The sequence below is a fragment of the Euwallacea similis genome, chromosome 5 (assembly GCF_039881205.1).
Source record: "Euwallacea similis isolate ESF13 chromosome 5, ESF131.1, whole genome shotgun sequence".
In the NCBI taxonomy this organism is placed as follows: Eukaryota; Metazoa; Arthropoda; class Insecta; order Coleoptera; family Curculionidae; genus Euwallacea; species Euwallacea similis.
Genome location: NC_089613.1, coordinates 3096695 through 3117807, shown reverse-complemented (window position 1 = coordinate 3117807; position 21113 = coordinate 3096695). Strand labels below are relative to the sequence as shown.

At 34.2% G+C, this 21113-nt stretch overlaps 4 protein-coding genes across 8 annotated transcripts; 1 reads left to right on the top strand and 3 right to left on the bottom strand.

Moving 5' to 3' along the window:
- Nucleotides 1–217: 217 nt before the first annotated feature.
- LOC136409124 (uncharacterized) lies at nucleotides 218–7791 on the bottom strand. 4 transcript variants are annotated; one of them, XM_066390446.1, is made up of 30 exons: nucleotides 7684–7776; nucleotides 7273–7382; nucleotides 6971–7220; nucleotides 6531–6625; nucleotides 6139–6286; nucleotides 5983–6078; nucleotides 5813–5929; nucleotides 5556–5692; nucleotides 5395–5503; nucleotides 5149–5343; nucleotides 5033–5080; nucleotides 4853–4981; nucleotides 4590–4778; nucleotides 4419–4538; nucleotides 4170–4367; nucleotides 3932–4093; nucleotides 3761–3880; nucleotides 3517–3711; nucleotides 3280–3453; nucleotides 3109–3228; nucleotides 2862–3056; nucleotides 2578–2805; nucleotides 2407–2526; nucleotides 2161–2355; nucleotides 1358–1585; nucleotides 1187–1306; nucleotides 938–1132; nucleotides 820–871; nucleotides 711–761; nucleotides 218–657 (listed from the first exon to the last, which is right to left on the bottom strand). In XM_066390446.1, the coding sequence occupies exons 1-30, from the start codon at nucleotides 7742–7744 to the stop codon at nucleotides 285–287; spliced, it is 4530 nt and encodes a 1509-aa protein (XP_066246543.1). In that variant the 5' UTR covers nucleotides 7745–7776; the 3' UTR covers nucleotides 218–284. The 4 variants fall into 4 exon arrangements, with proteins under 4 accessions (XP_066246543.1, XP_066246544.1, XP_066246545.1 ...); XM_066390447.1 differs by having other exon boundaries at nucleotides 4590–4775; XM_066390448.1 differs by lacking the exon at nucleotides 5983–6078 and having other exon boundaries at nucleotides 7684–7775.
- Nucleotides 7792–8768: 977 nt separating this feature from the next.
- LOC136409146 (transmembrane protein 17-like) lies at nucleotides 8769–11304 on the top strand. Of its 2 annotated transcripts, XM_066390473.1 has the most exons (5): nucleotides 8859–8903; nucleotides 8958–9070; nucleotides 9868–9971; nucleotides 10726–10839; nucleotides 10892–11304. In XM_066390473.1, the coding sequence occupies exons 3-5, from the start codon at nucleotides 9879–9881 to the stop codon at nucleotides 11135–11137; spliced, it is 453 nt and encodes a 150-aa protein (XP_066246570.1). In that variant the 5' UTR covers nucleotides 8859–8903; nucleotides 8958–9070; nucleotides 9868–9878; the 3' UTR covers nucleotides 11138–11304. The 2 variants fall into 2 exon arrangements, with proteins under 2 accessions (XP_066246569.1, XP_066246570.1); XM_066390472.1 differs by lacking the exon at nucleotides 8958–9070 and having other exon boundaries at nucleotides 8769–8903.
- LOC136409145 (uncharacterized) lies at nucleotides 11229–15551 on the bottom strand. The gene is made up of 4 exons (XM_066390471.1): nucleotides 15382–15551; nucleotides 13804–13999; nucleotides 13503–13747; nucleotides 11229–13452 (listed from the first exon to the last, which is right to left on the bottom strand). The coding sequence occupies exons 2-4, from the start codon at nucleotides 13978–13980 to the stop codon at nucleotides 11988–11990; spliced, it is 1887 nt and encodes a 628-aa protein (XP_066246568.1). The 5' UTR covers nucleotides 13981–13999; nucleotides 15382–15551; the 3' UTR covers nucleotides 11229–11987.
- A 1467-nt stretch (nucleotides 15552–17018) lies between these two features.
- Nucleotides 17019–20352, bottom strand: LOC136408935 (uncharacterized). The gene is made up of 4 exons (XM_066390159.1): nucleotides 20029–20352; nucleotides 19253–19408; nucleotides 19057–19193; nucleotides 17019–17810 (listed from the first exon to the last, which is right to left on the bottom strand). The coding sequence occupies exons 1-4, from the start codon at nucleotides 20060–20062 to the stop codon at nucleotides 17178–17180; spliced, it is 960 nt and encodes a 319-aa protein (XP_066246256.1). The 5' UTR covers nucleotides 20063–20352; the 3' UTR covers nucleotides 17019–17177.
- Between the last annotated feature and the right edge of the window lie 761 nt (nucleotides 20353–21113).

Here is a 21113-nt window from a genome sequence, read left to right as displayed (position 1 = left end):
AACATAACTATAATCCATGATATAACAATACGTCGCAAGTCCTAACAAATAGCCCTTTAGCCATATGTCTTAACTCTTAGCAATTATACGAAGGCTACTTTTTTCAAGTTCCCTTTAGTTGGCTGTGGATACTCAGTTGTCATAGAGACGCAGTTTTTGTTTTGTATTATTTATTTATTTCTCTTTTAGATCACATCAAGCAAATAAACTATTTAACGTCACATGGGCTTTGGTGGTTTGGGTTTCTTCTATAATTCTTTTATCTGCGTGTTTTATACACGGAGTCAGAAATTTCTTTTTTTTTCCTTTCTTCCTTTTTTGTACCTGTGCGGCTTTTGATGAGCCTTATCAGCGTCATCGCCGAGATTAGACATCTTTGATTTGATCTCCTGGAAATGCTGATCGGCCTCACTGGAATTCACTAGGACGATGGGTTTTGCCTGAGATTCAAAATTTCGTTCCCGGCCATCGATAATCAACTTCCAATGAAGTTGGTACCAGAAGTTTAACTCGTGAAATTGCATAGGGTGTAGATGACACACATCACATGGAGTAATGGAAATGGGTGGTCCGTTTAAATGACCCAATAACTCGTTCACGTTTCCAACGTTTAGCAATAGAGGTGATGACTTCTCTTCAGGACTGGAAGGTGGAGGACTAAAAAATCTACTATGAGCATTTATCCACTAACAATTTCAGAATTCCCTTACTCTTGATCCGTAGGTATACTATTAAAATCTTTACCAACTGGACGATCAGAACTAAAAGGATCATCATTGATATTCGAACTTTCCCTAACAATTCAGTTGAACTACTTACTCATTGACAATTTCTCCTATTAACGAATCGGTAGATTGGGAAAAAAAACGTCCTAAGATTTGTTAGTACAAGTAAGTTCGGGTTAGAAATAGATATCAAATTAAATGTGTATCATTACCTTCCTTAGATCCGGACCGCTGCTCTTCACTCGACTCTCCTACTTCTTGTGGTGTAAATTCAGATTTTGATTTATGTGATTTCTCTGTAGTTGCGGAATCTTTAGTAGAGTAGAAATCGGCATAACGATGTTCAAGATTTTCCTCAGGTGCTTCTGCCAAACCACTTCTACCCTCTGAGATTTGCCCTCGGTGTTCTACAGAAAGAAAATATGAGCCTATACTTAAATTATTTTCAGGTATGAAATTACCTGAAGGTCTTCTACTAGGCCCAGGTTGCAGCCCTTCACTGGCATCACCCAGTTTTTGTGAAGGAAATTCAATTTCTGATTCACCTGACGTCTCCAGAGCTGCAGCATGTTCTCGAACGTCTATGGAAAGAAAATGTGTCCTCACACATAAAATTACAAGTGTGAAATTACCTGAAAGTCTTGTACTAGGGCCAGGCTGATCCAAAGCTAAATGACAAGGACCCGGTGGTTCTTTATTATCTTTGTGGGTGTGCCCTGATGATTTAATATCTTTACGAGCGAAACGTTCAGAACTGGAAGAATCACTATGAATAATTGATTTTATGCTATTATTTAGTTGAAAGAACCACTTGACGACTTCGTCTGTCAACAAGTCCGTAGATGGGGAAGAAGGACGCCCTGAAATTTGGTAGTTTAACTTTGAAGTAGGTATTAAAGTAACCCTTTAGTGCCCGACGGTACTTAAAGGTCTTATTGTTATTTTCTATCATTGTTCTGTAATTTGAGCGTATTTCGACCGCTCTTGCATGTCAATACTTGCTGAGACCACATATCACATGGGATTGGTGCGCATGCGTGAACTCATATTTTCATTTGAATTATTATTAGTTCAAAAGTTGTACTGTGTGCATTGTATCACGTGTGTGAAATTCGGGTTAGCTGAATCTCTTGTAAACTTTTATTTATTTATATATTTTATTTGACAATATTTTTTTATAAACATTTTATTTTGTGTTACTTCATTTTTATTAAAAGTTATGTATTTTATTTTGTTTAAATTTTCAGAATAAAGTTTTTTAATTCCTGGCGGTACTCATAGTACCTTTTTTCAAATCACCAAAAAAAAATGTAAAATGTATTTTTGCATTTCTTTTAACAATAATATATAACAAATGAAACAATTAATGATTCAAATTTGTTTTTTGTTGTTACACACAGATTTCTGCACTAAAGGGTTAAATATGTAAAATTACCTTCACTAGATCCAGGTCGTTGCTCTTCACTGGATTCTCTTACTTCCTGCGACAATAATTCTAATTGTAATTGATGTGACTTTTGTCTAGCTGCGGAATCTTTAGTGGAGTAATGATCTGGACACAGTAGTTCAACATTTTTATCAGGTGCTGCTGGCAAAATACTTCTATTCTCTGAGCTTTGTTTTCGATGATCTGCAGAAAGGTAATACCTTCCTATATATAGATTACCATATGTAAAATTACCTAAAGGTCTTGTACTAGGTCCAGGTTGTGGCTCTTCACTGGACTGATCTACTTTTCGTGAAGGGAAATCAATTTCTGACTGATCTGATGTGTCTAGAGTTGCAACAGGTTCTCGATTATCTATGGAAGGAAAATATGTGCTCATACGTGAAATAATAGATGTGAAATTACCTGAAAATTTTCTAGTAGAACCAGGCTGATTAAAAGCTAAATGACAAGGACCCTGTGGTTCTTTTTTATGTTTGTGCGTGTCTCCTGGTGATTTAACATCTTTACCGGCCGACCGGTCAGAACAAGAAGAATTACAATCAACAACTGAAATTGTAGTGTCAGTTAATTTGAAGAACCACTTCACGACTTCTTCAGTCACCAAATTCGTGAATTGGCAAGGAAGAGACCCTGAAATTTGAGAGTGTAGTCTCTATGTCGATATCAAATTAAATGTGTAACATTACTTTCACTAGATTCAAGTTGTTTCTTTTTACCCAACTTTTCTACTTCTTGTAGTGGAAATTCCGATTCTGATTGATGTGATTTCTGTCCATCTGCGAAATCTTCAGTGGAGCAATAATCTGCAGAGCGTTGTTCAACATTTTCATCAGGTGCTGCTGCAAAAATACTTCTATCTTCTGAACTTTGCTTTTGATGATCTGCACAAAAGGACATACATACCTATACATAGATTACTATATGTAAAATTACCTGAAGGTTTTTCACTAAGTTCAGATTGTGGCTCTTCACAGGGTTCTCCTACTTTTCGCGAAGGGAACGCAATTTTTGATTTATCTAATGTTTTTACAGCTGCAGCATGTTCTTGATTATCTAAAGAAAGAAATTGCCTGCTCACGCATATAATTACAGGTGTGAAATTACCTGAGAGATTTCTACTAGGGTCTGAAGGACAACAACACTGTGGTTCGTTTTTGTCTCTTTGAATATGTTCTAGTGATTTATCATCATTACGAGCTGAGCGTTCATGACTTAAAGAACCGCTAGGAACCTCTGAACTTCTACTATCAGCTGGTTTGAAGGACCATTTGATGACTCCTGTGAAGAAATTTGTAAGGTTTAACCGTGAAATAGATATCAAAATTACTCATGTAATATTACCTCCACTAGGTTCTAATTGTTGCTTTTCGCTGGACTCTTTTACTTTTTGAAGTGGAAATTCCGATTCTGATTGCTGTGATTTCTTTATTGATGTGGAATCTTTAGTAGAATGGCGATCTGTGCAGTGTCGTAGAGCATGTGAATCCGGTGCTGCAAGCAAATTACTTCTATCCTCTGAGCTTCGTTTTCGATAATCTGCAAAAAGTTAATGTGCCCATACATAGATTACCATATGTGAAATTACCGGATTGTCTTTTACTAAATCCAGGTTGTAGTTTTTCACTGAAATCTTCTACTTTTCGTGAAGAAAATTCTATTTCTGATTCACCTGAGATCTCTAGGTCTGCGACATGTCCTCGATTATCTATGAATAGAGAATGTTTGCTCACTAATGAAATTACAGATGCAAAATTACCTGAAAGTCTTTCACTAGGCTCAGTTTGGCTATAGTCCAAATTACAAGAATCCTGTGGTTTATTTTTGTCTTTACTGGTGGAATCTTCAGAACTAGAAGAATGACTAGGCACATCTGAACTTCTACTATCAGTTGGTTTGAAGAACCACCTAATCACTCCTTCTGCTCAAAAATTTGTAGATAGGGTGCAAGAAATTTAATTATGAAATAGATATCAAAATTGCTTGTGTAATATTACCTCTACTAGGCTCCAGTTGCTGCTGTTCTTCACTGGACTTTACTACTTCTTGAGGATGAAAATCTGATTCTGATTGATGAGATTTCTGTCCAGTTACGGAATCTTTAGCGGAGTAACGGTCTTCACACTGTTCTTCAACATTTGCATCAGATGCTGTTGGCAAAATGCTTTTTTCCTCTAAGCTCTGTTTTCGATGATCTACAAAAAGGAAATATGTAATAACAAATAGATCGTCAAGTGTAAAATCACCTGAAGGTTTTCTACTAGGTACAAGTTGTGACTCTTCACTGGAGTCCTCTGCTTTTCGTGAAGGAGATTCAATTTCTGATTCATTTGATCTCTGTAGAGCTGCAGCATGTTCTCGATTATCTACGGAAAAGAAATGTGTGCTTGCACATGAAATTACAAGTGTGAAATTACCTGAAAATCCTTTATTATGCTCAGGTTGATTGAAGTCTAAACAGCAATGATCCTGTTGTTGTTGTTTGACTTTGTGGTTGTGTCCTGATTTACTATTTTTAGAAGAGGAATGTAGAGAAATAGAAGAATCACTGTTAACATCCAAATATCTATCGTCAGTTGGTTTTATGAACCACTTGATGACTCCTTCTATCAAGAAATTCGTAGATGGGGAGAAGAGGTTTAATCTTGGAATAAATATCAAATCAATTATGTAACATTACCACCACTATGTGATTTCTGTCTAGGGGCGAAATCTTCAACAGAGTTACGATCTGAGTGGTGTGGTTCAACATTTTTATGAGATGCTACTGGCAAACCACCTCTAAACTCTGAGGTTTGCTCTCGATGACCTATAGAAAAAAAATGTGTGTCTACATATGGATTACTGTGTCCAAAATTACTTGAAGGTCTTCTACTAGGCCCAGATTGTCGGTCTTTACTGGATTCTCCTAGTTTTCGTGTTAGGAAGAAGAAGTTTAACCTTGAAATAAATATCGAATTAATGGTGTAACATTACCGCCAGTAGGTACAGGTTCTTGTAATTCGCTGGACTTTTCTACTTCTTGTGATGAAAATTCCAATTCTAATTGTTGCGATTTCTCTCTAGCTACAGAATCTTTAGTAGTATAATGATCTGGGCAATGTTGTTCAGAATTTTTATTAGGTTTCGCAGGCAAATCACTTTTATCCTCTAAGTTTTGTTTTTGATATACTACAGAAAGTAACAATTTGTCTAAATGAAGATTACCAGGTATAAAATTACCTGAAGGTCTTTTACTGGATCCAGGTTGAGACTCGTCACTGGAGCTTCCTCCTTTCTGAGAAGGAGGTTCAATTTCTGATTGATGTGATCTCTCTAAAGCAGGGTATATCTAAAAGTCTTGTACTAGAGACAAATTGATTAAAGGCGCATTGATAAGGAACCTGCAGTGTACTTTCTCCGATACCTTGCATTAATTCGATTTGTGATGTTTTGCTTAGTAGAGTTGACTCATTTTCAGAAGGAAGGGTGTCTTCGAGTGGTCTGCTGCATGACATTTGATTCGTCAGAGCCGAATCCCCTACATTGGAAAGTGAAGTCGCTCACAATTTTCATTTAAGAAGAAGTTTGCCAGCATGAAATATAGATTTGCATAAAGAAAATATCTGCTGCACACCTAAAATTACATGAGTATTATTACCTAAAATCTTTCTACCAGGGACAGATTTATCATTATCGCCCTGAACATTTGTCTCCTGTAAGTGAAGTAGTATCTCCTTTAACTCATCAAACTTTGTTAGCAAATTAATGTGGACATCTGTAAATAGAAAATATGTGCGTCTACATAAAATATTACAGATTTAAGGCTACTTAGATCTCCCCCAGTACGACCTAGATCATTAGAAGGCAATTGAGAAAGATTTGGCACCGTTGACTCTCCTTCATTTTTTGCATTTATATCAAGTTCTACTAGGGATTATAGATAGAAAATTTTTATCAACCTATATATTACAACTGTAAGATTACCTGAAACTCCGCCACTACAGCTATGTTGATTAAGAGACGATTGGTCAGGTTGTGGTAGAGTTAACTCTGTACTCTTTGAGGTAGAGCGAAGTGCTTCAGGATTATCGATAAACATTTGAACTATTGCTAGCAAAACCTTCGGATTATTCTAGAAAATAAAATGAGCTGAGTATCCTAAATTCCATTTTAATGAAAGAGGTAGAAATTGGCGCATGAAATTCGAGCCACATCAATGGAATCTCAAAAACAGTCAAAGATACAAGTATTGAGTTTGAAATACGTTGTAGGAACAGAATTATTTTCAATATGGCAATAAGTAACTTAATTGAAACACAAAGAGGTAAATGTCTTTCGATCGATAGTAATTGTATAGGAGTCATAAATATACTTACAGTAAATAATCGTACAATGTTCACAAAATTACTAAAGTCGCTGATAATGGTATGAAACACCGCAGAATATTTCGACATGAATTCTTGTAAATGGTCTGAAAGGAAAATATGTGCCTATATCTATACCATGTGCCTCCGGATAGGTGAACCGACTCTTGTAAAAGGTAAAAAGGCTGAGGACTTTCAAGTTTGGTGTGTGGGCTTAGGCCTCGATTCTAAACAACTTTTCTTAATAAAATTATGTCGTATTTGACACAGAAAAGAAAATTGTTTTTTTTTGGAAATTTCGAAGACATACTTGATTTCCTAAAAGTGAAACTATGTTAGAAATTCATCTTGAACTGAGCAGGGTCCAAAAATGAATTTTTTTTACTTTGTACACGAGTTGGTTCACTTATTCGGGGACACACGGTACATAAATTTACAGATGCAAAAATTACCTGCAGGTCTCCCACCAGCGCCAGGTTGATCAGGGACCTCCTTATGGGGACCCTGTGTCTGTTCACTTGCCTCAATGCTATCTCTCAACGGCTCCTTACATATTTGCTTTTGCAAAGCTGATGCTACTACATCTTGTAGAGGAATTCCTGAATCTACTACGTCTTCAGTAGGAGAACAAAGATTTTCACGAAGTAGATTAATATCTTGATTAGTGCCAAGGATTGTTCCCCGGGAAGTTCCTTCGGGAAGCTATAAAGAATTAGAATAAAGTTGGTTGATCTGATAATGTAATAAGACTTACAGTTTCAACATTAGCGTCACGCAAAACTCGACTAGAAGCTCTTAATGACAAATCACTTTGAGGGTGTAGTTGAGTTGTTGAACTATATTCTGAACTTTCTTGGGATAAATCTATTAAAGGGATAATGTTGGACTGACCCCCTAGTACAACTTTGAAAATATTATAATAGATTTATTTGCCTAAGGGTTCATTATTAGGGCTTGCCCAGTTAGGTTTACTTTTAATCGTTAAAGGATGTTCCAGAATACCTAATTTGGGATTAAATAAATCTGGTAAAGGAATAATGTTAAATTGTTCTCCAAATATAAGTCTTAGAAATATCTTAGTAGTAGGACTACTTTCCTACGAATCCACCACTAGAATTTGGACATCTTTTAAGCGAAAAATGATCTTCTGGAATTCGTTGCTCACCTTCAGTTGAAGAAAATTGCTGGCTTTCTTCGGTTGGTTGATGACACTTGTTTTGATCCATTGTTTAAGTTATAATAGCAATAAATAATGATTTCAGGTTATAAACAAAATATAGTAAAAAATTGAATAAAATAAGAAACATACACGTGCAATTCTAAACTAAAACATACGAAACTAGAGAAAATTTGGCCACAGATTGAAGATCACAAACACAGATAATCTGTTTCAAAAAAATTACCCCAGTACGGGCGACAAGTAAATAATATCATTGCTGATTTGGTTTTCAATTTCCCATTTTTTGATCGAGCCTTATCATGAATAATGTACCTAGAGGCGTTCAAAAATGTTTCTTTCAAAAAGAAATCTTTTATTAAGCTTGAAAATGTTTGCAGACAAAATAAGGCATTATTACTTGCAAAATGTTAAGACAAATTCATGAGGTTTGGTTAGCTTAAAACATCCTTCGATGAGTTATTATGTTTCAACCAAGCAGAGAATAAAAATCTCAGTAACGGATGATCATTAGGGTTAATAATCTAATGGAATTAAAGAAATCACCCTATTTTATTATGAATAAATATATATCTGGTATATCAAATTGTAACACCTGAGAATATGACGTCAAAGTTGTGTTAAGAACGAGAGTGTGATAGAAGATCAAGGTATCATCAAATATATGAGGAGTGATCACAAAAAAACCTCAAAGTATGTATTGAAATACGAGAGCTTTGTCTTGGATTAATTCATCAATTATCTGTTGCACGCCTATAAATAGCAAATGGCCTAATCAACGCCCTACATTAACGATTCACCCCATATTGCGAGGCGTTTTTTATTGATCGCCCTGTAAAAATCCTATGTTAACAGCAAGCAGAGATAGGTAGCCTTCACATGGACTCATCTCCTATGTAGACTCCTGAGAGACTTTTAAACTTGTATTTGATGTTTTTTACTAATCAGGTATTTTTCTCTTTATAGAAATTCAAATTGAATAGTCGATACCCGTTAAAATGTTGAGTCGTTGCCTAAGCAACAACTATCAGCCATGTGGAAGCTCAGTATACAAACAAACATCTGGTATTGAAAGTGCATACAACAGTATGTAACTGTTCTTCACTTCAAATGTCTGCTCAAAATGACATGGAAAGAAATAGTTTCTTCAATTTCGAAAAGGATTTTTCCTTGTGTAGGTGCAGAGGAGAATGTACAGCTTCAAGATGGTAAGAAATTCTCATTATTTTTTACGTCACAACAGCTTTATCTATCTCATAAAGGATCAGAACTTTGGGATATGACATTCACGATTTTGCTCTTGTGGTGGATTTGTGCTCATCCACCATCTATGACTAAACATCGTACATTGAAGATGTGCAAAATTAAAAGTAAGGTAATTCAGGGTTTTATTTAGTTGTGATTTTCGTTCACTTTAAACTTCTCATATTACATCTATCATTAACGACAGTGGCTTTCAAGTTGATTATCTTTTAACTAAAGATGTCAACCTTAAGGACAAGAATCAAGTGCTCCCGACGATTTATGATTGGAAGATTCCAAATTCTAAGATTAAGGATACAAGGAACGTGGGTGAAACATGGGTGCCCAAATCGTAAGCAGGGAAATTCGATTCTTTGTCAAATTAACGAGTCCAAATCACTTGATAATGAAGCTCATTATAATCGGTTTCGTCTTAGATTGTAGATGAGAGTATACATAAACGGAGTCCACATTGAACAGACAACAAGTGATAGATGGAAGATGTTAAATTATACATCATGGAGGGCTATAAATCAGTTGTAAGCCAATCTCTTTTCTGCATAGACCTTCTCCAACGCCTTTGGAAGATTTATAACGGGTGATCACTAAAAAAAAGCGGTGAACAGTAAACGAAGGGCGTTAATATTTGCCTCCCTTTGCTATTTACCATCAAATGTCTGACGGACAACATATAATTGATGAATTTATCCAAGACATGTCCAACATTTCACCGTTATTAATGATCACCTTTTACATGTCAGATGACAAAAGTGATACCTTAAATGTTCAAGTCCTGCTTTACAATATCTTAACACTTTAACATTTTCTTTCTTACCACATCTTTAGCATTCAGAATAAACTTACACATGGATTGACCATATCTATCTCAATGTCCATCTCCATTGATAATGGCAGTATTTTTAATTTCAGGAAATGAAGTCATGTCCAATTTACCTCTGCAAATGGCTGCGTATTTTAATGTAGTATTTAGTCCTGTGTGGGTGATAGTCTTGCTCAACTTCTTAATTCGCAATGTGAGTATAAAATTTTTATTGAAAATTTAATTCAACAACTCGGTAACATAAAAATATACAAGGTGTCTCATTTAAGGTAAAACAAATTTTAACCTGTTAAAGAAAGAAAAACCAACTTTAAACAAAATTTACGGTGTTGCTCTGTATATTCTTCAATATCTTGAGAAGCGATTGAGGTAGATATGTGACAAATTAGTAGTAAAATATTCCATTCAATGTTATAAGTAAAAATATATATAGATTAAATTAAACCAAGAAAATTTAGTTTGTGGTAAGAATTAACCCTATTTTTACCATAATTTTTTACATATGTGAAAATGTTAGTGCGAATACTTGAAGTACGATGCAATTCTTACAGGAAAATCATGTGTATTTGCAAATAACTGGAAAACGGTGAGAGACACGAAAAAAAAGAAGCAAACTAAGCTAAACATATATTTTGTTAATGCAATCGGCTTGTTCCGTTTTCATTTTTAATCAGTTGGTACAAAATTAAAAGGAATTGAGAAGGAATTTTTCATAGTTTCTGCACCCATAGCAAAAGTAGTGTGAAAATAATTTGAAAATCTCTACGTTCGGAAGACATTATGCCACTAGCCACTAAAGTAGGACAACTTAATTCCTTAAAAATCTACAGAGTGTTTGATTTTAAAAAATCTAGTTTAGTACACAGTAGACACTGGTATATGGCTTTAAACCTACAATTCAATAAGGATCTTAGGTTGGTTAAATACTTATCATTATTATTTTTCAGTACTCCCTTTTCAGTAGACTAGTCCAACTTACTCTTGTAATCATAACTTGCACAATATTTGCAGTGGAAATTATAAGGCTTTACATGCTATATGAGGGAAATTTAAATGATAAGGTAAGTTTTAATAAAAAAATTATATTAATTACAAACAATACAATAATTACAGATTCCAGAATTGGCAGGCTTTTGGATGCTATCGGTCTTCCTGCAGCTACCCTTGCAAGGGCTGCTACTATTCAACCCTCATTTTCACCTAGACGTTCTGGAAATCGTGTGCCAAACTGTAATTTTCATTTTATTGTGCGTTGAAATTATTTTTGGATATTTTTCATTGAGATATACAGCGCGGCAACAAGCCAATTTCTACAAATTGAAAAAATCAAAAGCTGATTATGGGAAAGGTAGGGAATAATGGAGTGTCGTGGGCGGTTGGTGTTTAGTGAAGAATGTAATCAAAAAAGTCTGGAATTTTACATATATTTTTTGTGAAAATATAAAATAAAACGTTACTATGCTTTTTATTAGGAGATACCTCTGAGTCTTTGTTTTTAAGCGTACATTTTCAAATTTTATGATTACTTGCAAATTTATGAGCTTCTGTTAATTTTTTTAAGGTAGTAGCTTCATCAAAATAACTTATCGTCAAAATACATTAAATTGAAAAAGTAAAAAGTGAACTGTATAGTATTAATACTCCCTACCTTTTCAATGCTCGAAACAATATTGGGTATTATGTTAAGTCCTGTTGTATTATTAAATAATATGTAAAAATTTAATTAGTAGATATTTCTTAGAAAGTTACTTGCCTTTGCCTTATTCTTTATTTTACTTCCACTTATTTTACTTATATGTATTATATTATAATCCTGAAATTTCCAGGTTCCGGAATTGCATTCTATAGTGCTTAATCTTGAGAGCGATCCTAATTAGGAAACGAAATTAAATGAAAATAAAGTGAATATTGCCATTTTTCTATTCTATTACATTACACCTAAATATAATACTTAACTGATTATTAGTTCAATAACACGTAAGTCACATATAATCAAAATACTATCAAGCACAAAATTCCATTAAATTTTATGCTATTTCACTTGATAAACTTCAATTGAAGTGATTGTTACTTACTTCACCACTTAGTTAAGTAATTTTTCTAAAACAGGTAGATGATAAGGCTTAGACGAGGAATCATATTCACTCATTTCGTCACTCAAAAATCCCATTATTTCCGGAATTCCCCTTTTTCTTTACCTGTACCTTTATCACACAATGTAACCTTCTGACCTTTCACCTTCGGAACTCTCACTTTCACTTTCGGAAGTTTTTCTTTTGGAACTTCTACCTTCGGCGCTTTTACTTTCGGAAATATCACTTCCGTAATCTTGAGCTTCGGCATATTTCAGAAGCATCAAATCGACGTCTAATACTTTCGAGTCTAGAATCCAACCTACATTACTATCTTGTCTTTTCAAAAGAGAAGCTGTTCCCCATATGTCCACGGGAAATGCACATTCAATAGTGTCTGTGTAGGGCATCTGCGTTTCGTCTAGGGAATTGTACCATAGTAATTTAATGGTGATTGGAAGACGGGTAAACAAACCCTGTGGCATGCCGCAAAACTTACATCTTTTAATGCCTCGACAGAAAACCTCAAAAGGATTAGGCTCAGTCCATAGTACAGAAGTTAGGGTGATGTTCCCAATATGAGGAACAAGACCCAATATGCGCTTGGAGGTTCCATGTATGCTGGGCCTGCCCACAAATTCTTCATCTTCTTCCGCTGGTTCTACCTCGGGTGGTTCAATACGTGGATTGTGTGAACGAGAAGGAAACTGTAGACTACTAGGTTGGCTAGATGGGATATTCCTAGGGTAAGATGTGATATTCCAGTTATTGTGATTATCAAGATGTGAGGAACGGAATCTGTGGTGTAGCTGATCCAAAGGATAGAAAGTGACTGAGTCAATGCACCACCACGTCTTTGATTCCCGTTTACTCTCTTTCAGAAACTCATTCCTTGTTTTGTTTGGAGGGGTAAAACTTTCAATTCTCATATCCGGGGGAGGCATTAGTCTTGAATCCACTGATTTGTCTGTACCTTTTATTACTGGAATATCAAAAGGTATAGATGACTGAACAATCTTGTGACATTCCAGATTTTCCATAGGTGGATTATTGCTTATTACAGGGCCTAAAATGTCGGAAGATTCTTCATCTTCTTTTACATTTCGATTTCCAAGTATGCATAAGGTCAACGCTGCTCTAGTTGATTCGTTTATAGGAAGTCGACAGGTGAGTTTTTCAGGTACGGAAGATTTACCCTTATATGATGTACCACTCGTCTCTCGACTGCTTCCCGAAGAAGAAGCTTTTTGAGTTGACAAAGCTGGTTGGTGGAGTTTTTCAGGTGCAGAAGACTTGCCTTTATATGATGTATCATTCGTCTCTCGACTGCTTCCCGAAGAAGAAGCTTTCTGAATTGGTAAAGCTGGTTTTATCATGGGAGTGCCCAGTTGCTGCTTCTCAATGGACAAATCTTTACTTTCCTTAGTTTTCCGATCCTTTCCTTTCCTTTCCTTAGTTTTCACAACTTCTTTCGTTTCTTCATGAAAATGAGCTTCTGCAGATGTACCAGGCTCAGGCGAGGGTGATTTCTGTTCTTCTGGAGAGGATGCAGAATCACTTGAAATTTCAATGGCAGGTTTTGAAGTCAATGTTTCGTCGGAGCTGAAAAAAGTGGATACATTTTTTTTGAGTACGTGAACAATTCAGCTTACTGTATTTTATGTCGCTTGTACAAGGGACTGTCCGTTGGTGAAACAGTCTCTCTCTGACACTGGAATGTAGTTGAGATGTTTTTGCCTCCGGCAGATGTTGCTGAAGCTGATAATCTGCTAGTACCTGGAATTTGACTTATGTTTTGGGCAGAAGTTACAGAAGCTTGTGTTGATTGCTTGGTATGTTTTCGTTTGACATGACTGGTTAAAATGGGGTCTCTTTTCATCTCAGTTTCAAGGTTCTCCTGTGAAAAAAATGATAATGAAAGGCAATTAAAACAAGCAAATAAAAGAACCTCACCATCCGCCAGTTAATTCTCCCTAAACTAGGCCCTGAGACTGGAGCATTAACGCCCTGCGGACGGTGACCTTCTTGCAGGGGATTCTCACCTCTTATTTCATCTTCATGTTCTTCAGGTATGTTATGTTGAGCGTTTTGATCCTCTTGTTGTTCCTGCTCAGATTCGCCTCTCTCCATTACCGTGTGAGTTGTAAACCTACCAAAATAGAAAAAAGCATCAAATTAATATTTTCATAATTTGTAATCTTTTTTCACTGGAGTGAGTAAGAGCATTAGTCTCTGTTTATGATTTCCTTAATGACGAATTTTGAACAAATGTGGTTTCTTGAGTGCTACCAACCTCACTTTTAACAATCTTAAAATTACTAAATTCTTCAAATTTATAATCATTTTTAAGTTCTTTTTTATAGCTGTTAGACCTTAGTAAAAAAACAATATAAAATACACGTTTCATAAGGCAATTGGCGCATCTATCCATTGCTAACTCATAGTTTTGCTCTTCCTTTTGTACCCTTGGATTCGTGTGCCAATGTGCTCTATTAACAAACTTATACCTTAATGTGCTATTTTGACTATCTATCAAATTAAAATTATGCCAGTTTATATTCGGTTGGTGGCCGAAGATGCGTTTTGGACAAATTTGGAGTAAGTGAAGTTATTTCTTTGTGTCTTATATGTCTTTTGTAATTATTTGAATTATTTTGTCAAATTCGGTGAACAATACTGGAGCATTTTATGGGGTCTTTCCCACATTCACGTGCTCAATTAACCGGGCGTTCCAACTAATAAAACGTTTTTCTATGTCGATAGCAATATTACATTCTTCTAATGTAGAAGTAATATTTTGGAATTGTAGAAGTCATGTTTGAATTAATACAGATTTTAAACAAAAATGTTTCTATATGATTCGAATCAATGAAGTTTCAAATATGAAGTTTGAAATTATTTAGGTATGGCTACAGATTAAAAAGAGATACTTTAAACTGTGTTATATAAGTTTCGAATGCTGGCATGTCTTTGATCTGTTATGGATTTTTCACAACAAGTAACCGCAAATTTTAGATTTTCTCAAGAAAATTAAGAATTTCAGACGATTTTTTGCAAGCTGGAAGAATAGCTTTCATATTTTGTAATTCCAGGATTTGAGGAATATGTGTCTATATAAGTGCTTATAGCCATTTTTCCGAGAACGAAAATTATCTGAATATCATTCAAATAATTAAAAGTGCAACTGAGGACACCTTCATTCCTGACCCTGAGAAATTTTCAGGTTTTTCAGGTTTTTCATGGGTTTTTTGATAATATATTCATGTGTACAATTTTAAAAATGCACAGCTTAATGATCTTCACAATTTATAATTTGTGAGTTATGTTTCAAACAGTACACATTTTAAAGCAAAAATTCTTCTCTCTAAAATTGTAAAATTTCGCGTTAAAAAAATGAAACTTAGAAAATTGCTCTCTGAAAAATACATACATATATGGGTAGGTGGGTACCTAATACCACCCTGTTAATAATTTAATAAAATGTCATTTTCTAATCATTATTATGTCACTTATACAAGAAATCAAACTTACCTTCTCAAATAATAGGGCAACAAGTAATAAGTAATTATTTAAAAAATAAAGGAAATAACATAAAACATATATAGGCCGCTACACAAGACAAACGCACGTAAAATTTAAAGCAACATCAAGTCTATTAGTCGGATAGTGGGTCCTTAGGAACTTCACAAAAAACATTTAAACATACGTTATATTCGTAAATATTGAAATTCATTTAAATTTTTTTTTTGTGTATTTTAGGTGTTTTCAAATATTTGAAATTTCTTATTCTGAACTTGGGTGTAATGTAAATAATATAAAAATTCTAGGGTTTAAGTGAAAGATTTATTGATTATAGATGTTTCGAACATATTAGAACTCCTAACAATTACGGATTTAGGGGTAAAGCCGATACGAAGTTCCTTAACGTGACATGAAAACTTAATCTTATTCAGAAATCGCTGTTTTCTTTGTTAAATGTGGGTGTGAATCAATTATTTTTAAGAATTTGATATAGAAAATAAGTTATATATGTATATATTTTTTTTATTTTGACATTTGGAAATAAAATTTTTTTAAATCAAAACAAGTGACTAAAGGAGGTCTTATTTCGTAACCAAACTACTTGCCAATTCAACTACATAATGTCAATTTTCACTTTAATTTTAAAAACGCATAACTTGAATACCAAAGAACATATTCAAACGCTGTTTGCTTTGAATTAAAGGGGCAAGCTTGCAGAAAATTGCTGGGCCTTTAAACTTTCTCTAATTTAAACCAAAAGATTCTATAAAGAGTAATTTAAAAGTCGAGGATATTTTTCAAAATTTTAGTTACAAGTTTTTTTTTATAAAATTGAGTTTCAATTTCTGGTAAGTACGTAAAAAGGATCTAACCCCATTACACAAAATGTACATTCGACAGTTTTCGATAACTTCCGTTATAAGTGTAAATTAACATTTTGTGATTTTTTTTTATATAAATGTGCCAAAAGGACCTTTGATTTTCGAAATTTTGATGGAATATCGGTAATTCAATATTTTGTGACCGAGTTTAAGTATTGCAGTAGAAATCGGTGTAAAATATAAAAATAAAATTCATTTTGTTGTTCTGAGGGGAATGGGGGGGGGGGGGGGGGGGATTTCTGAGGGAGTTCTGAGTTCTGTATAACTTCTTACCTGTTAGCGTTGCCTGCCACTCACGCATATGTAGAGTGAGTAGAAGTAAGTGAGATAATGGCATGAATTCTGTTAAAAAGAACCCTATCTTACCACCAGTAGCGGATCTACGGTGCTGGTCAGTTGGCCGCTGGAAAACAATATCGAATTGTCCAGCTGTATGTCCGTCACTATGAAAAGTTATTTAATGATATTCTCCCATCTGGTATTGCATGAAGTGTTTTTCTCAAGCTAGTTTAATAAAATTTCAATTTCTGATAAGCTATTAACACATATTGTAAAATATCTGTATCTTGCTATTCAAAGAGTAAAAGATTAATTAGATCAAAATACAGATGAAGGGTTCCAACTTTCCTCACACTTGTAGAAAAAATCAGGCTTTAATTCCTAGGTGCAGTAATGAAAATTGAACGCTAATTATATTAATCAATAGATATATTTCTTTCTTAAACAGAACAATACAAATGAACAATTAAATATAAAACACGCCAGAATTAAAAATAAGACAAATACTTGAAGAAATCTCTTCAAAAATAATTTTTTGTTATTTATTTAAAATATTCTCAAAATTTTTGCAGTTTCTTTAGTGAGTATTTTTGCCCACTACGTCAATTATATCTAAAATACGACGTCGAGGTACATCTACTACGCTTAATCAAAAGACGTGCTAGGGCCTTGATCAAAAAAATCTCTGTTTGTTGTTTTTCCAGAATTCCCAAAATACCTGTCCGCTCTATATGTGTTGACTAAAAAAACTGGCTGTCCATAATCTACACGCGGTATCTTCAAGCCGTTGATTTCCAGCTCCCAATTCACTTTGCACCAAAAGGGCAACCGTTCATAAGTAGAAGGGCGCATATTACACTTAGGGCATCGCTCATGAAATTTATTTATAGTGGGTGCATCGAAATGGCTGATGAGCTCCTCTAAATTGCCTACGTTGAGCACATTTGGTTTTTCTGTTCTAATCTGACTACGCAATCGATGCTTCTCTAAATGAGAATCATCAAAGGAGTCTTCAAAAGCACCTTCCTCCACCGCAGGATCATCAGGGTTCTCTTGGTGAGGAATAGATGAATGAGAAGCACTCGTACTGGTTCCCGGCAGGGACAGCTCTGCAACAGAGATATGACGAATATCTTGTGAGACTGTTTCAGATGGTCGTGAAGGTAGACTTAAACTCTCATCGCCCTCCAGTGAGGCTGTTCGACTTTGGTGTGCTGGGTGGTTTACCGCAACAAACGCTACTAATCCTTTTGGGTCTACCACAGGAGTTTGGCTCAACTAAAAAATTATTCTATTAGAGACCAAATTCAATTTCAAACATGAACATCTCAGGAGGCAACAATCAATTAATGTATTGCGGCAAAAAATTAGGCTAGTAAATAATCACCCTGTGGATTGTGGGCACGATTTTAAAATCCTAATTATTTACGTTCTAAGGCTACGTATATATTTAGAATTTGACATGAATACCTCAAAAACTGTAGGAGATATAAACAAAAAACAAAATTAATTTTTATTTAAAAATAAATTTAATATCCTATATTTAAACAACGAAGCTTTAAAAAATGCAAGTCTCGTAATTTTTCGTATGTCTAACATCTGTTAAATTGACCCCATAAAAAATCGAATTAATCTGCTTAAGGCGATTAGAATCACTCGGTAGAGGCTATTTCCAAGTTGCAGAAATTCTACCAGCAAGTAAGGCTTCAAAAAATGAAAATTTTTCCCTTGGAACTTTTCCGAAATATCAGTACTAATGATAATATCCAGTGTTAAATTTTCATTTGAAAAATATAATTGTATTAAATTTTATAAAATCGCTTGAAATATTTAAACGAAATTTGATGGTGTTGATAAGATGGTAATAAAGAACGAACTTTAATTTTTAAGCAAAAATAATACGCTACAATAAAAAATAAAATTAATATTTGAAGTGCCTCTTCAATTTTGAAGAAGAAAGCTCTTTTATCTCCAAAGACTGGATTTTATTTGACAGAATATCTTGCAGATTTTTCTATTTTGCCCGTAATTAAAAGGTATTCATTTAAGCATAAATGCTCTCAAACATGTTTTATTGTTTTTGAATTGGAGTGCATCAAAGAAAATTTTAAACAAAATAATTTTTTTAATCAACAATTTTCGTTTTCTTTTGGTTCTGTCGCCCAAATCGTCCAATTTTTGTCTAATTCTTATCGTTAAACATTCTCAAATTAATTTAACAAAAAAACTGAAAAAGATAGAGATCAATAGTTAAGACTTCTTTTAATAGTGAACCCTGTATATTTCTGGAATAGTTTCCAAGTTGCAGAGCCTCAACAACATATTTGTATTTTGCACAGAAAAACTTTCGAAAAAGTCTATTATAGTCTGTCCTGTACCAGTTTTTACGTGTGGAAAAATGTTTTATCAAAAATCACTAACAGGATAGTGCAACTAATTCAATTTGTAGCAGGTAGTTATCGTTTTCAATAAGAATCCAAAAATTTTCTTTTAATTTGAATATAGATATTTTAAAACTACTTACAGTTAGCATTGCTTCAGCAGCGTTAACTTCTTCACTTTTGGCAACAACTCCAAGTGGATCAATGTTTTCAGCGTGTTCAACTCTTGGTTCTGGTAAGAAACGATGTGGAAGATAGCCTGAACTAGGAAGTGTTGGATCTAGCAAAAAAAACATATCATGGGGCTAACTTTACCAAATTCAATAAAAATTAAGTTACATCCACTGGAACCTTCCTGAATCGTGCTCTCCCCAGTTAACTGAAGTTCAAGCAAAGGTGGATTCTCTAATAGAATTCCTTGTCTGCTTTCAGCCCGAAAGGGTTGATGGTCATCCTCGGTTGATTGTTGAGATTGTTTTGGGTCCATTGTTTCATCTAAAATAAAAGTAAGGAAAACATGTTGAGATGCAGAGGAAAACTGATATTATCAAGGTTCCCTCATGATACAGTTTTTCACCTAATTTCAACCAAAATTCTTGGGGATTCACAGGAAGATTGCTATTAAAATTGAAGAAAAATTCAGATTCAGTGTTAATGAAAACCAAGAAGCATCGGTTATTCAACTGAAGGATCTTAGAAATCTCATGAGAATTTTTTTTAAAGGAGTTTGACCTAATGAAATAATCTCGAAATTCTTTGAAGATAAACTTTTGGAAAGGTCTCATTAGATTCATTGGACTCAGCTTATTTGGAAATATTAAATAGTAAAAATTTTCTTTACGATTTACTACAGTGATCTGCCATTTATTCGGGTGAAATAATTGGCAAATAATTCCTTCCATTTTGCGAATATTTGATTTAAATGTAGAATTTTCAGGGTTTACGCAAGAGTAGGTACAAGATTATAAGTACACACGTTTAGATGAAAATTAGGTATTTATTTTCAATACTTTTTCTAAAGAATTTAAAGGTTCTTAGTTAAGATGACATTAGCCCCGAATCATGAATTTAGTAATTATCAGGCCCATTCTTGACTTGGAGCCTCTTTTACTTACCTACAAAAAAAATCACAAACATACACATATGCATACAACATGAAAGTAAATTAGACTAAGTTGAAAGTGCTATAAATCTATATTGATATGTGTACTATAAAAAGAGTGAAAACGCACGAGAAAATTTTTTCTTCAGTATTTAGGAATTTTAGATTCGGGCCACAGATTGAATATAACGAAGATAAAGTACATCTTTCAAAACGTGATCCCCAACAGCTCCAAATGATAGTTTAATGTGATTGCAGATATCGATTATTTATTTATAACAATCTACCTGTGATAATTAGAAAAAACACTGATTTTTTTAACAATATCTTAAACATAATTATCACATTACAATTTAAATTTAATCATTTGCAATTACGCCGTCTCAGATAATGTAAAGTCTGCCTTAGAAAGTACTACATTTAAACTATATTTTGATTTGCAATTTTAGAAATTTATAATATCTAAATACTTAAGACTCAACTCGAAAATAACCTGAATGTTCATAGAAGAAATTCAAACTTTGTTCTCTTTAGCCACTTTCCGACTGTTCTATTTCTTTTATTTCCGTGGAGGAACATTTGATGTAATCATCTCTCGGCTGCCATATGAAGAAGAAACTGATGAATCTTCCTGAGTTGATGGTTGGTCTCACGGTTAAAGAGTCCAGCTGCTGCTGTTGCTGCTCAAACGAATCGTTCAGGTCCTCGTCACTCGATTCTTCAAATTCATCAGTAAATCCTCCCATTCCTTCATCGAAATAAGATGGTGAAGATGCAGTTGACTCAGACGAGGTTGATGGGTGTTCGTCCGTAGAGCTGGATTAAATTATACATTTTCTCTGTGCACTTGATTAGTTTGTTCAGCTTAAAATTCTCTATGTCGCTTGACTAACGGACTGACCTTAGAGACGCCAATGCCCTAAACAGATTCTTGGCCAGGTAGATCAGTCTGGGTAGATTTTAAACAGTATAGAATGCTTTTTTTTCCTTTTTAGGTTTAAATTCTTCTTAATAGAAAAAATGGTGTGAATTGGGAGGAAATAATAAAACAAATGAAAAAATCTTACCAAGTCCTTGCCATATATCATATATGTAATC